The 13,388-nt window shown below is 35.4% G+C and overlaps 2 protein-coding genes across 2 annotated transcripts in view; one reads left to right on the forward strand and one right to left on the reverse strand.

Annotated features, from left to right (window-relative positions):
• Positions 1-457: 457 nt before the first annotated feature.
• spri (Src homology 2 domain-containing protein sprint) overlaps positions 458-13,388 on the forward strand; it is a 225,163-nt gene continuing 212,232 nt past the window's right edge. Inside the window, exon 1 of the mRNA XM_012294180.2 lies at positions 458-696. The gene's annotated coding sequence lies outside the window, so the exon portion shown is untranslated. The remainder of the gene's footprint in view (positions 697-13,388) is intronic.
• On the reverse strand, positions 7,434-11,434 carry LOC143265765 (uncharacterized). Its single transcript, XM_076539621.1, has 2 exons — positions 9,541-11,434; positions 7,434-8,492 (listed from the first exon to the last, which is right to left on the reverse strand). Exon 1 carries the CDS (start codon positions 11,208-11,210, stop codon positions 10,356-10,358), a length of 855 nt encoding a protein of 284 aa, XP_076395736.1. The 5' UTR covers positions 11,211-11,434; the 3' UTR covers positions 7,434-8,492; positions 9,541-10,355.

A 13,388-nucleotide genomic window follows, 5' to 3' on the forward strand; every position in this document is an offset into this window, starting at 1 on the left:
GAGGTGAACTACACGCTTTTGAAACTGCAGTTTCATTAGTTTCCGACATTGCCACTGTACGGCGCCACGTGTATCGTTTACCGTTAAATTCAAATAGTTAATTTCACTAGTATAATTAATTCTAATATTAATCGAATTACATCGAAGTGCAAGATTAATTAACTTTGAATTGTTTTGACTTCACTAAACTATTATTAATTTTTAACTACCCTTAGTAGATTTGTTCGATTTAAATTTCCCGCCCACTGGTATAATTAATTTAAAGGGACAGCATTCTCGAGAGATCAAAGGTGTCGAGAGTGTCTCTCCCGGTTTACTCTGTGCCATATTTTAAACAATTTATCGCGAATATAACGAGCGTGTAATAATCGATCCCACATACGCAGAAGTGCCCTCCTCCACCACGAGATGTCGCACGCGTGACTGGCGTGCGCTCACCCGATTTGTGTCATACATTCCAGTTTGTGCTTTTCAATGCAACAGGTGTTATGCTTCGTCGAGTTTTCGCGTGAGTTTTTTAATAGTACAGTGCGGTGCATGTGTACAGCCTCGTATACCCGTTCGTTAACAACGCCGTTTAAAATCGGTGCGATCAATCGATCCTTATCGTGTACGATCGTGTTAAACGTGCATGTTCAGGAAATGACTTTTGAAACGTGACACGCATCGGATTTGAGAAAACGGAGCCAACGAAAGGTACGTGTATTCCGATACTTACATCATAATGTTAACCATGATACGTTGACAGTTTTTTTTCAAATTCTTACGCTATCGATCTATCGTGCAAGGCCATCGGGTATGTAGGTTATCGTTCTTTCGTTTTCACTGGGCGATAATGAATAAGTTTCGTAAGAAAATTTCTGTTGCATCGCTACGCAGCGTGAGAAATGTGCGTCTTCGAGATGTGCGTTCATTGTTTGTGAAACAAAGACGAATGGCGGCAACGTTGCGAGATATCGCGATTTTGACGTTTGACAGGTTCATAGGATACGTGTAATCGATCGCCTTTTAAGTGATCTGTATGCTTGTGTTGTGATGTAATTATAGTTGCGTGAATAATTAGTGTGTGAAGTTTGTTCGGATTGGGAGTTTGAATGTTTTGTGCGTGGAGATGACAGGTCACGTGACGGTGATGTCATTAGACGTTGGAAATGTGACGGTTTGAACAGTTGGGAATGTTCAAATTTGGAGAGGTGGAGAGTTGGGGATAGAGTGTGGAAAATTAGGATTTGGAGTTTTGGGGTTTGGGGATTCAGGGAGTTGGAAATTTAGAGTTTGGGAGTTTAAGGATTTGGGGAGTTTAAGATTTGTATTTGGGAAATTGGGAGGTTAGAAATTTAGGGATTTGGGAATTTAGGAATTTAGGAATTGGGGGTTTAGGAATTGGAGATTTAAGAATATGGGAATTTAGAGAGTTGGGAATTTAGGGAGTTGGGAAATTAGGGTGTTGGGAATTAAAGGAGTTGGGAATTTAGAGAGTTGGGAATTTAGGGAATTGGGAATTTAGGGAGTTGGGATTTTAGGGAGTTGGGGATTTAGGGAGTTGGGAATTGAGAGAGTTGGGAATTTAGGGAGTTGAGAATTAAAGGAGTTGAGAATTTAGAGAGTTGGGAATTAAGGAACCTTGAATCTTAGAACCTTGGAAATCTACTAATATAAAAATTTAGAAATTCAGAAATTTACTAATTTAAAAATTTAGGAATTTAAAAATGCACTAACCTAGAAATTTTTTACTCTTAAAATTTGATGCCTAATCGATCCCCCAAATGGTAAAAGATTCCCCTACACTCAAGCTTATCCAAAGGCAGCTTACATTACATTAGACTCGAATGTGCGTATGTTGAATCATTAAAGCGTGTTGATTAAAACATCGGTCGTTCTTGTTGCAACACAGACGAGCCAATGACAAATGAGTCAGTTAGTCTCGACTTCTACGAACGTATTCCAGTTCAATCTATTCGTTTCATATAAACTCGAGCACCCAATTTCATTATACAATCACTGCATTACATAAAAACAGTAAAAAATTTATTGTAACCAATCTATAACTAATATTTTATTATAGACTCATTTCTTTGGTAGATCTCTAACAAAAATTTGGCGGGAAAATTTTTTTTTTGAATTCACTACATGATTATTACTGTACACACTAAAATTTCTGATTTAATTGAAATATATTTTAGAAAACAAAATAATTTTGTTAAAATATTATGCTAGTCGCATATTTTAGTAATTTCTCTAAAGATTCTTTTTATTCAGAATAAAAATCACCAGGTGATTCACCGGACACGTGTTAAGAAAGATAAATATTAATACGCTGATTAATTCTGTTCGTGTGTAATCGATTTTATTTATTCTGCAACTCTTCACCAGCTTTCATCTTGATACCTTCGAACCTAACCTATCTGACTTTGAAGTCACGTGACCTCTATCGCTCGATATATCGTTACATACAAACGATTTTCATTTTATTTATAAATGCAGGTATAAAATAATTGTTAGTCATAAAACTTGATTACAAATTAAAATTATGTATTACACATCATTTTTGCCATTGCATTTGCATTATTTTAAAATTGTTTTGAAAATAAATGAATCAATTTATGAAATGATCTAATCATTTTTACAGTAATAATCTTGTAGAGTATAACTTATAAAATGAGTTTAATAAATATATTTTTGAAGGTACATTGTGTGTAATAATTTTAATAAATTATTTCATGTAGTGTATTTTATTAAATAATTTTAATAGATAATTTCATGTAATGTATTTTACTGAATAATTCCAATAAATAATTTTAATATATATTTTCATGTAGTGTATTTTACTGAATAATTCCAATAAATAATTTTAATATATGATTTCATGTAGCGTATGTTACTGAATAATTTTAATATATGATTTCATGTAGCGTATTTTACTGAATAATTTTAATATATAATTTCATGTAGTGTATTTTACTGAATAATTCCAATAAATAATTTTAATATATAATTTCATGTAGTATGTATTACTAAATAATTCCAATAAATAATTTTAATATATAATTTCATGTAACATATTTTACTGAATAATTTCAATAAACAATTTCAACAAAATAATTATAGACAAACACAACAGGATTTCCATACATTTCTAATATATTTAATTGTTATAAAATTGAAAGAGTACCTCACAATGTATTACACATACAGTATAGTATATCAAAGAAGTTTTCGTTTTGATACCAATTCTTTCACAAATACTCTAAAAAAGGCAGCACCGATGAATCTCAATTAACAATGTCGGTGATCTTTCGTTCGTTCGTCGCAAAAGTGAACGGTCTGGTATACGAGCATAGAAGAAACCCGTTTTCTACGCGTGGGTGGCGCAAAAATATCAAGAACCTACGCGAGTTTCACGCATTTGGCGCGTTTCAGTGATCGAACGAACTTCCCTTGGTTCTTTCTTTTTACTATATACAAGAAAACGTGGGCAGGGTACACTGACGGCTACGGTAAATCTCCCTAGGGAAAATGGCGCTGGGGAATAGGCTCACGCCAACTGGGGAGCTGCGATTAATTTATTATGGGCTCGCTGGGGTAAGAAATGACGAGGGTGGAAAGTTAAAAATTTTCAAGGTTTAAGTTAGGAAATTTTCAAGGTTTTATATTAGAAATTTTTCAAGGTTTTAAATTAGAAAGTTGACAAGGTTTTAAATTAGAAAGTTGGCAAGGTTATTTGAAAGTTATCAAGGTTTTAGATTAGTAAATTTTCAAGGTTGGAATTTGAAAATTATTGGGGCTCTTAATTTGGAAATTTTCAAGGTTTTAAGTAAGTGAAAATTCCCCAAATCTTTCAAATTTTCAAGATTCTCAAATTTCTTAAATTTCCCAAATTTTTAAAATCCCCAAATTTTCCAAGTCTCCCAAATTCCCCAAATCCTCCAAATTTTCCAAATCTCTCATATTTCCTTAACTTCCCAAATTTCTCAAATTTCCCAAATCTCCCAAATCCCCCCAAATCCACTACATTTCCCAAATTCCCTAAATTTTTCAAATCCCTAAAATTTTGCCAAATCTCCCAAATTTCCCAAATCCCCCAAATTTTACAGATTCTCTAAATTTCCCAAATTTCTCAAATTTCCCAAATCCCCCTAATCCACTACATTTTCCAAATCTCCCAAATTTTACAAATCCTCTAAATTTCCCAAATCCCTCAAATTTCCCAAATCTCCCAAATTTCCCAAATCCCCTAAATTGCCCACCTCTCCCAAATTTCCCAAATTCTCAGCCTTGCAAATACCCCAACCAAAACTCCCAAAGTCCCAAATTCGAAAAATAGTGTACTCAAAACTTAATAAGAACGAAAACCCCAAAATCAGAAAACGTAAATAAAATGCACCGAACAGAAATCAACACCAGTAGGCACACATCTGGATAAGATAAAAGTTATCCCACCTACCTGGTTCGTTGACATCCACCAGGAACTATCTTTCTCTTATCAGTCGGTTAACGTATGTAACCGGTTGATAACGTATTCGCGGGCACAATTGCACTATTGTAACCTGAAGTTCACTCTATTTTTTTTCCTTCGTTTTATTCTCTCCCCTCGATTCCCGTTGCGTGTATGAATATCACCTCCGATAACGAGGGATCTGGGAACGATAACGAAACGAAGTTGCAGGATCGATTGTGTATGGTGGGAAAACACGCGCTGCACGGAAATAAATTATTCCTCTAATTGGAAAATAAATTTCATAGCGGAAATTTATTTTCTTTGGGAAATCTGCTTTATTGTATTTATGAGACGGGATGATTCAAATTACGGGATAATTTTAATTATATTAATTTTATGGATATTATTTATTTGTATGGAAGAATGTGTGGTGTATTCAGATGGGGTGCAATAAAGGGTTAAAATTTTATTCGTATTGTTTATTTATATGGGAGAATTATGTGTGGCATAGATGGGGTGCAACAAAGGGTTAAAATGCAAAAGGTTGTCCAATAATAATTTTCAACCCTTAAGCATGTTGGAGAAATATTTATAGCGAGAAGATAGTGAAGGGTGAAACTTGACCCAGAGCTCTTTTAATCTATAAGTGGCTCTGCTTTGTAATTACTATTTTTATTTACTGCGTCTTTCAAGTGGGAGATAATGAAAATAAGATACTGGAATGATGTGGTTACTGACAATTATTAATTGCAGAAGTACAACAAAATTATCACATGATGTAATAAATAGTGGATATAGTAAAATAGTAGATCAATAAAATAATAAAAATTATAAAAAATTCTTCTTGCAATCAGAAACCACAGAAACCTTAAACTCCACATTTCTACTTTATTTCACCCCTCAAATTGCATAAAATAACTCTTCTTCAATATCCCATCTTCCATACTCATTTATCAATTTCCAAACTCCCAGCACATTTTTCCCCATTTCCTCCAAACAGGCTCTAAAACTCGCTGCAATTTTGATTCAAACATAAAACGGCAATTTCTCCAGGCTCGATGGGAAATAGACTGTTGCGTGCTCTTCTGGCAAAGCGAGATCGTGCAATTTTTCAGTGGATCCGACGTCCCATTACCGAAGTGCAGGTGAATTGTCCAGTTATCCGTCGTTTTGTATATCGAAAGAATTTCCATTGTAGGAGAGCAGACGATAGGTTGGACTCTCCAGTCTCTGGATGCATGGGGTGTACGCCTATGGTGGTCCACGCGCCTAAAATCGATTCAGAGAGACACAGACAGGGCATAGACCTCCGTGCGTAGGGTGGATTCGTCGTAACTTTTTCCTGGAACACGAATTCCACATTTTTTATACTTTTACAAATTTTTATCTATGTTCAATACTTCGCTGATAGCACTTTTAGCTTTGACAACAATTTTTATTTCATTGAAATTTATTTGTGGTACTTACAGTATAGTTTCATTAATTAATTTATTTGTAGCTTATTAGAACCATTACATTACAAAAAATATACAAACTTGAAATTTTATTTGGTACTTTGTTATTTGTGGTACTTACAGTATGGTTTCATTAATTAATTTACTTGTGGCTTATTAGGAAAACCATTAAAAAATATACAAGCTTGAAAATTTATTTGGTACTTTGTTATTTGTGGTACTTGTTGCAGTATGGTTTCATTAATTAATTTACTTGTGGCTTATTAGGAGAACCATTAAAAAATATACAAGTTTGAACATTTATTTGGTGCTTTGTTATTTGTGGTACTTATTTTAGGATAGTTTCATTAATTAATTTGCTTGTTAGGCTTATTAGGAGAACCATTAAAAAATATGCAAACTTAAAAATTTAAAAGTCCATGTTTTCATAAATTGTCCTTTTTCATATAATTGTATATTAAACTAAATATTGAGGACTCAAGATGAATATTATATTATTGCTAAATACTTCAGTAACTTTTCTCAGTCTTCTTAATAAAAATCCTTCATCATTCCATAACTCCATTTAAAGTCTCAACGTTAGGTCTAAATATCAGGTCTACTCGTATCATTATCCCCGTTTTTTACGTGGGTCTCCATCAGCAGCAGAAGACAAATTTCCCTAGACAAGTCCGCAACCGTCGCAGGAATTAATTCCCCCAGTATGTTGGTTCTGAGGGTGCATTGCAGCCGGGATTGGCTGCGAACTACCCCTGGCTTCCTTCCCCCTCGAACGGTGGAAAATTGTCCACGTCGAGGGAGGTGTCGCACCAAAAACTGTCGAGTACCACCACCATCACCATCGCCATCACCCACCATCGTCGGCGAGTAGAAAAGCGGTGGTCGGTTCGCGGAAATTTCGAGCGCTTCGAAGTGCGTACCCTCGAAATTTTATGATCGCTCGTAATCGTTGCACGGCCAAATTATTATGGGGAAAATTTCCCGTGGCGGGTCAGCGTCGCATGAGTTTCTGTAATGGTCCCCGTCCACCGCCGTCTTTATGGCTGTTAGGTTTATTAGCCGATGTTTTCGCCGCTTCGTTCGTTCCTCTGCCTCGGTTCATTTCGCGTTTCTACATTTTGTGACTTTTAGACTGGGAAACTTTTTGGGATGTTGGGATTGCGGAACTTTTGGGGTTATTGGAATTAGGGAACTTTTGGGGTTATTGGAACTAGGGAATTTTTGGGATATTTGGGATTTTTGGGGTTAAGGAATTTTTGAAGTCTTGTGATTAGGGAATTTTTGAGATATTAGGAATAGGGGATTTTTGGGTTATTGGGAATAAGGAACTTTTGAGATCTTGGAACTAGGGAATTTTTGAGATATTGGGAATAGGGGATTTTTGGGATTTTGGGACTTGGGAAATTTGGGGGTATTGTGGATAGGGAGATTTTTGAGATCTTGTAACTAGGGAATTTTTGAGATATTGGGAATAGGGGATTTTTGGGATTTTGGGACTAGGGAATTTTGGGGTTACTGGGAATAGGGAACTTTTGAGATCTTGGAACTAGGGAATTTCGGAGATATTGGGAACAGGGGATTTTTGGGATATTGGGACTAGGGAATTTTGGGGGTATTGGGAATGGGAAACTTTTGAAATCTTGAAACTAGGGAATTTTGGAGATATTGGGAATAGTGAACTTTTGGGATATTGGAACTAGGGAATTTTTGGGACATTGGGAATAAGGTATTTTTGAGATTTTGGAAGTAGGGAATTTTGGGATATTGGGAATAGGGAACGTTTGGAATGTTGGAACTAGGTAATTTTTGGGACATTGGGGCTAGAGAATCTTTGAAGCATTCATAACAGAAAATTTTGTAACTTTGTAATTTTGTAGGGATTTGGAACTTCGGAATATTTTAATATTTGATTTTTGTATATAGGGACTTTGAGACCTTGAAAATTAAGTATCTGTAAAATTACATGGTAGTAAATTGCCATTGCTGTTAAATGAAGTGGTTCTAAAACTCCACGACTGCAAAGTTCAGTGGGCGTAAAATTGCATGGTTGCTAAATGACGCACTTATAAAGCTACATAGTTGCTAGATTAAGTAGTCGTGAAGCTACATGAAAAATGAAGTAGTCACAAAATAACATGGTTGTTAACTAATAAAATTACACTATTACGTCTGTAACCACAAAATCATTTTGCAGTGACTATAATATCAAAATTACCAAATTCAAAACTGAATTACAAGCGATGAAATACAAGTTCTAACCTAACTTCCGAGAAGTCCCAGTGGTGGGACCCAGATCAAGAGGGGTCTTGACGGACCCAGTTAATTCGAGCCGTGTTAAACAAAAGCTTTAGCCGTTTCGACGACGGTCGTTTGCATTAAGTGGCTTCATCCGAGGCGTGCACCCCGATCTGTCTGCATTTGACTTTGTAATTTCATTTATGTCGAATCGCGTATTCCGGACTATGTCCGATGCTAGCAAACATTTGCGGCCAACACCACGTTTCGCATCTCCAGGTTTCTCTGATTAACAAACTTCCGATTGAAATTGTTGCTTCCACTCTCTGCTGTTTCAATCAGTTATTGTGTTGCTGGAAAAAACTCTTTATAAAAATTGATTATTTCAATAACATTGTATAAATTGAATATCATAAAATGAGTAAATAAGTTGAATATCTTGAAGTCCAAATAAAAATTGATTGCTTGAAGAACGTTATATAAATTCAATATTATAAAATGATTAAATAAGATGAATATTATGAAGAACTTATGAAAATTGATTTCAAAAACAAAATTGGTTTCAAAAACATTGTATAAATTGAATATCATAAAATGATTAAATAAATTCAACATCTTGAAGTCCAAATAAAAATTGATTACTTCAAAAACATCATATAAATTCAATATTATAAAATGATTAAATAAAATTGAATATTATGAAGTTCTCATAAAAATTGTTTACTTCAAAAACATCATATAAATTCAGTATCATAAAATGGTTAAACAAGTCCAACATCATATACTTGTTATAAAAATAAATTATTTTAAATACATCACATAAATTCACTACTAAAAAATAATTAAACTAGTTGAATATTAGGAAGTTCTCATAAAAATTGATTATTTCAAAAACATCCTATAAATTCAATATCATAAATTAGTTAAACAAGTCCAACATCATATATTTGTTATAAAAATAAATTATTTTAAATACATCATACAAATTCACTATTAGAAAATAATTAAACAAGTTCAATACTATGAAGTTTTCAAAAAATTTTATTATTTCAAAAACATCATATAAATTCAATATCATAAATTGATTAATTAACTCCAACATCATACACTTATTATAAAAACGAATTATTTTAAATACATCACATAAATTCACTACTAGAAAATAATTAAACTAGTTCTACATTCTGAAGTTCTTAGAAAAATTGTTTATTTCAAAACCATCATATAAGTTCAATATTATAAATTGATCAAATAGGTTCAATATAATAAAATGATTGAGGAGATTCAATTTTAAAAAATCCTCCCAAAAATTCATGAAGAGTTCATTTTGACCTAGCATCAGATTCTTGTTCATAGGAAGTGTTGAGGTAATCGATCGGAATCTAATTACAGATATAATAGGTAATATCGTACCAGTGCATCAGCATCCGTCGTTATTACCGAAATTGTTTCGATTCCGTGGCTAATCGAACGTCTCCGGAAACGTGGTTAATATAACTCCGTAACCCCATGGCCAGAATGGCGGCCGGAATTCCGGAATTCTACGATGAAATTAGCATCGCTGGAATTCCCTCGTGAACCCGACGATCCTACGTGACCGAAGAACGAGTGTTCTTCCATAAAGCAGCTCGCAACGTTGATCAACGTGCACGATAGGCGCCAACAGCGAATTATTCTCGAATTATCAGGCCGTTGTACCACCTTGTGTATCTCTATTATTACGACACTGGCCTTTCGTCGCCTGTCGTTGTTTCTCACTTACGTATTGTTCGATTCAATTGCCTTTGTAATTATTTCATACCTCTGGGATGAGATGAGGTGTTGCTAGATTTTATCATTCACATCTTTATATTTTGGGACTTGTATAGGGACTTTAGATTTTATGTGGACATTTTTATATTTTGTAATGTGACAGGAACTTAAGAGTTTGTTATGGACATCATCTTTATATTTTTAATGTGATAGGAATTTAAGATTTTGTCATTTGGCAGGGACCTAAGATTTTGTCATGTGACAAGGATTTAAGATTTTGTCGTGTGACAAGGATTTAAGATTTTGTCGTGTGACAAGGATTTAAGATTTTGTCATGTGACAGGGATTTAAGATTTTGTCATGAGACAGGGACTTAAGATTTTGTCATGTGACAAGGACTTAAGATTTTGTCATGTGATAGGGACTTAAGATTTTGTCATGTGACAAGGACTTAAGATTTTGTCATGTGATAGGGACTAAAGATTTTGTGACATGACAGGGACTTTAGACTTCATCATGGACGTCATCTTTATATTTTCTAACTTGACAGGGACTTTAGATTTCATCATGGACGTCATCTTTATATTTTCTAACTTGACAGGGACTCTAGATTTCATCATGGACGTCATCTTTATATTTTCTAACTTGACAGGGACTTTAGACTTCATCATGGACGTCATCTTTATATTTTCTAACTTGACAGGGACTTTAGATTTCATCATGGACGTCATCTTTATATTTTCTAACTTGACAGGGACTCTAGATTTCATCATGGACGTCATCTTTATATTTTCTAACTTGACAGGGACTTTAGACTTCATCATGGACGTCATCTTTATATTTTCTAACTTGACAGGGACTTTAGACTTCATCATGAACGTCATCTTTATATTTTCTAACTTGACAGGGACTCTAGATTTCATCATGGACGTCATCTTTATATTTTCTAACTTGACAGGGACTTTAGACTTCATCATGAACGTCATTTTTATATTTTCTAACTTGACAGGGACTTTAGACTTCATCATGAACGTCATCTTTATATTTTCTAACTTGACAGGGACTTTAGACTTCATCATGAACGTCATCTTTATATTTTCTAACTTGACAGGGACTTTAGACTTCATCATGAACGTCATCTTTATATTTTCTAACTTGACAGGGACTCTAGATTTCATCATGGACGTCATCTTTATATTTTCTAACTTGACAGGGACTTTAGACTTCATCATGGACATCATCTCTATATTTTCTAATTTGACAGGGACTTTAGACTTCATCATGAACGTCATCTTTATATTTTCAAACTTGACAGGGACTTTAAATTTCATTTTAGACTAAAGCAAGGTTTCAAAAATATTACAGCTCGCAATTTGCGAAAGCTAAGAGAGAAATGACCGTTCAAGATGGCACAAATGAACGCGATTAAAGCCACCCACTCCATATTTCCTCCCTTTTTCGAATTCTCGGCACAGCCCTCGGTTCGCAGCCGGTGCAAGCGTAGAATGCAGTCGCGAATGCAGCAGCTTAACGTGATATATAGAAAGCGATGCAACGCCGGTATTGAGCCTGTGCACGACAGCCGTATATACATTATGCATACATTACGTGCGAGCCTCGTGTGTGTACACGTGCGCTGCCGTGCGTACGTGGACGCATGATGTACACGATGTACCAGGTGTCGCGCTGCATTATTTACTATGCGAGTGAACTACGATAGAGCCACTCGACTGCTAATGAACTGGAATCTGGAAGAACTTCGATTCTACCTTTCTGATCATGTGGAAGGATCTGAGGTTCAGAACTAGGGACAGGATTTGAGGTATGGGGCTTTAAGTTAGTCTCGTTGCGGTCATTGTTCGAATTTTAATGTATATGTATGTGAACTTGTACTAACTCAACTTTATATGGTGATCATATCCTTCACATAATGTGAACTTATCTTAGCCCATCTTCATATGATGATCATATCCTTCAGATAATGTGAACTTATCTTAGCCCATCTTCATATGATGATCATATCCTTCACATACTGTGAACGTATCCTTGTCTAACCTGGTAGGACGATCAAATCCTCCACATAATGTTAACTTAACCGAGCCCAAGCTGTCCAAATGACCAAATCCTTCACAAAATGTGACTTGTTCTCCCCTACACCTAGTAAAGGCTACCAAAATCATCAAATCCTCCACAACATGTGAGCTTATCCTAGTCTAACCTCACAAGATAATCACATCCTCCTCACCATGTGAGTTTATCCTAGCCTAACCTCCCAAAATGACCAAATCCTCCACAAAAAGTGACTTATTCCATCCTATCCCCATTACAGATTCCCAAACTCACCAAATCCTCCACAAAATGTGAACCACCCATCCTAACCTCTCAAATCCTCCACAAATCCTTCACACACCTCACCCCAAATTAACAAAGCACCAAATCCCCCAAAATGCACCTACCCAGTCGATCTAAATAAAGTAGTCCAACCGAACTAAATAAAGTTAAGTATCCAGAGTTCGCAGCTAAAGTACCTACATCAAATTCCAGAGCAATTCAGACCCGTCCGAGGTGGAGGTACATAAAACGAGCAAGATAAGCGTAAATGGTTAGGCAAGGTAGCGAGAGGAAACTTCTCCGTTTCCATCGATCTTGCTTCAGACGCGTTTCATTTCCCTCAAATACGTTGGAAATCAGTTTAGATCCCGTTGAGACTTAGTGTTTAGCCGTTGGCCCGCCCCCGCGCGCCGAGTGACGGATAACTCTGTTACTATAATTCAATCGAGTTGTCTGGCTCTATAAAGGCTTCCACGACACACCGTGCGTATCCACGGATACGTGTACTTATATACACGGGGATAGGAATACGTCTGCGAACGATAGTATGCTTTTATAATCGAGTTTACACCCGATCACGATATCATGCGCTCGTGGCGCGCTGCAAGATGAGCTTTGGAGCTTTTTGATTCCACATGTTCTGATGGAATTTCTTCTTTTGGTGGGTGACAACTGTAACTAATTGTTTGTATCTCCTTTCAAGTTATATTAATATTTTAAAGGATACTTGTTTTTAGTGTTGATCAATTGAAGCTATATTTTTCTTCGTATACTGAACTCATTGAGTTCTGGTATTACCAGAACTTATCTTGTGGCGTGTACACTGTACGGACATCTTCTGATTATTGTATAAATTCTTGTATGGAATTCTTTTATGACACGATGAAAGTTACCAATGTAGTACAAAAGAATGAAAAGTATAACTATTCTGAAATTTAATTGAGACTCATAACAAAAGTACACACATATGTAAGTTGTACGTGTTTGATCATTATGTTTTGTAGTCCTCCAATCGTAATCGCTGGTGTTTCGTTCGTACACTCGTGTTTCTTTCTTCTTATTTCAAGAGGAGACTTAATTGCTCTTAATTGAACGATGCTCGAAACAAGCGCGTACACTTGAATACGATGAATGAATACGCGGTGTTTAATTTCGACAAGTTTGCGTTGTTCGATGAT

This window comes from Megachile rotundata, chromosome 14, assembly GCF_050947335.1.
Source record: "Megachile rotundata isolate GNS110a chromosome 14, iyMegRotu1, whole genome shotgun sequence".
Taxonomy (NCBI): domain Eukaryota; kingdom Metazoa; phylum Arthropoda; class Insecta; order Hymenoptera; family Megachilidae; genus Megachile; species Megachile rotundata.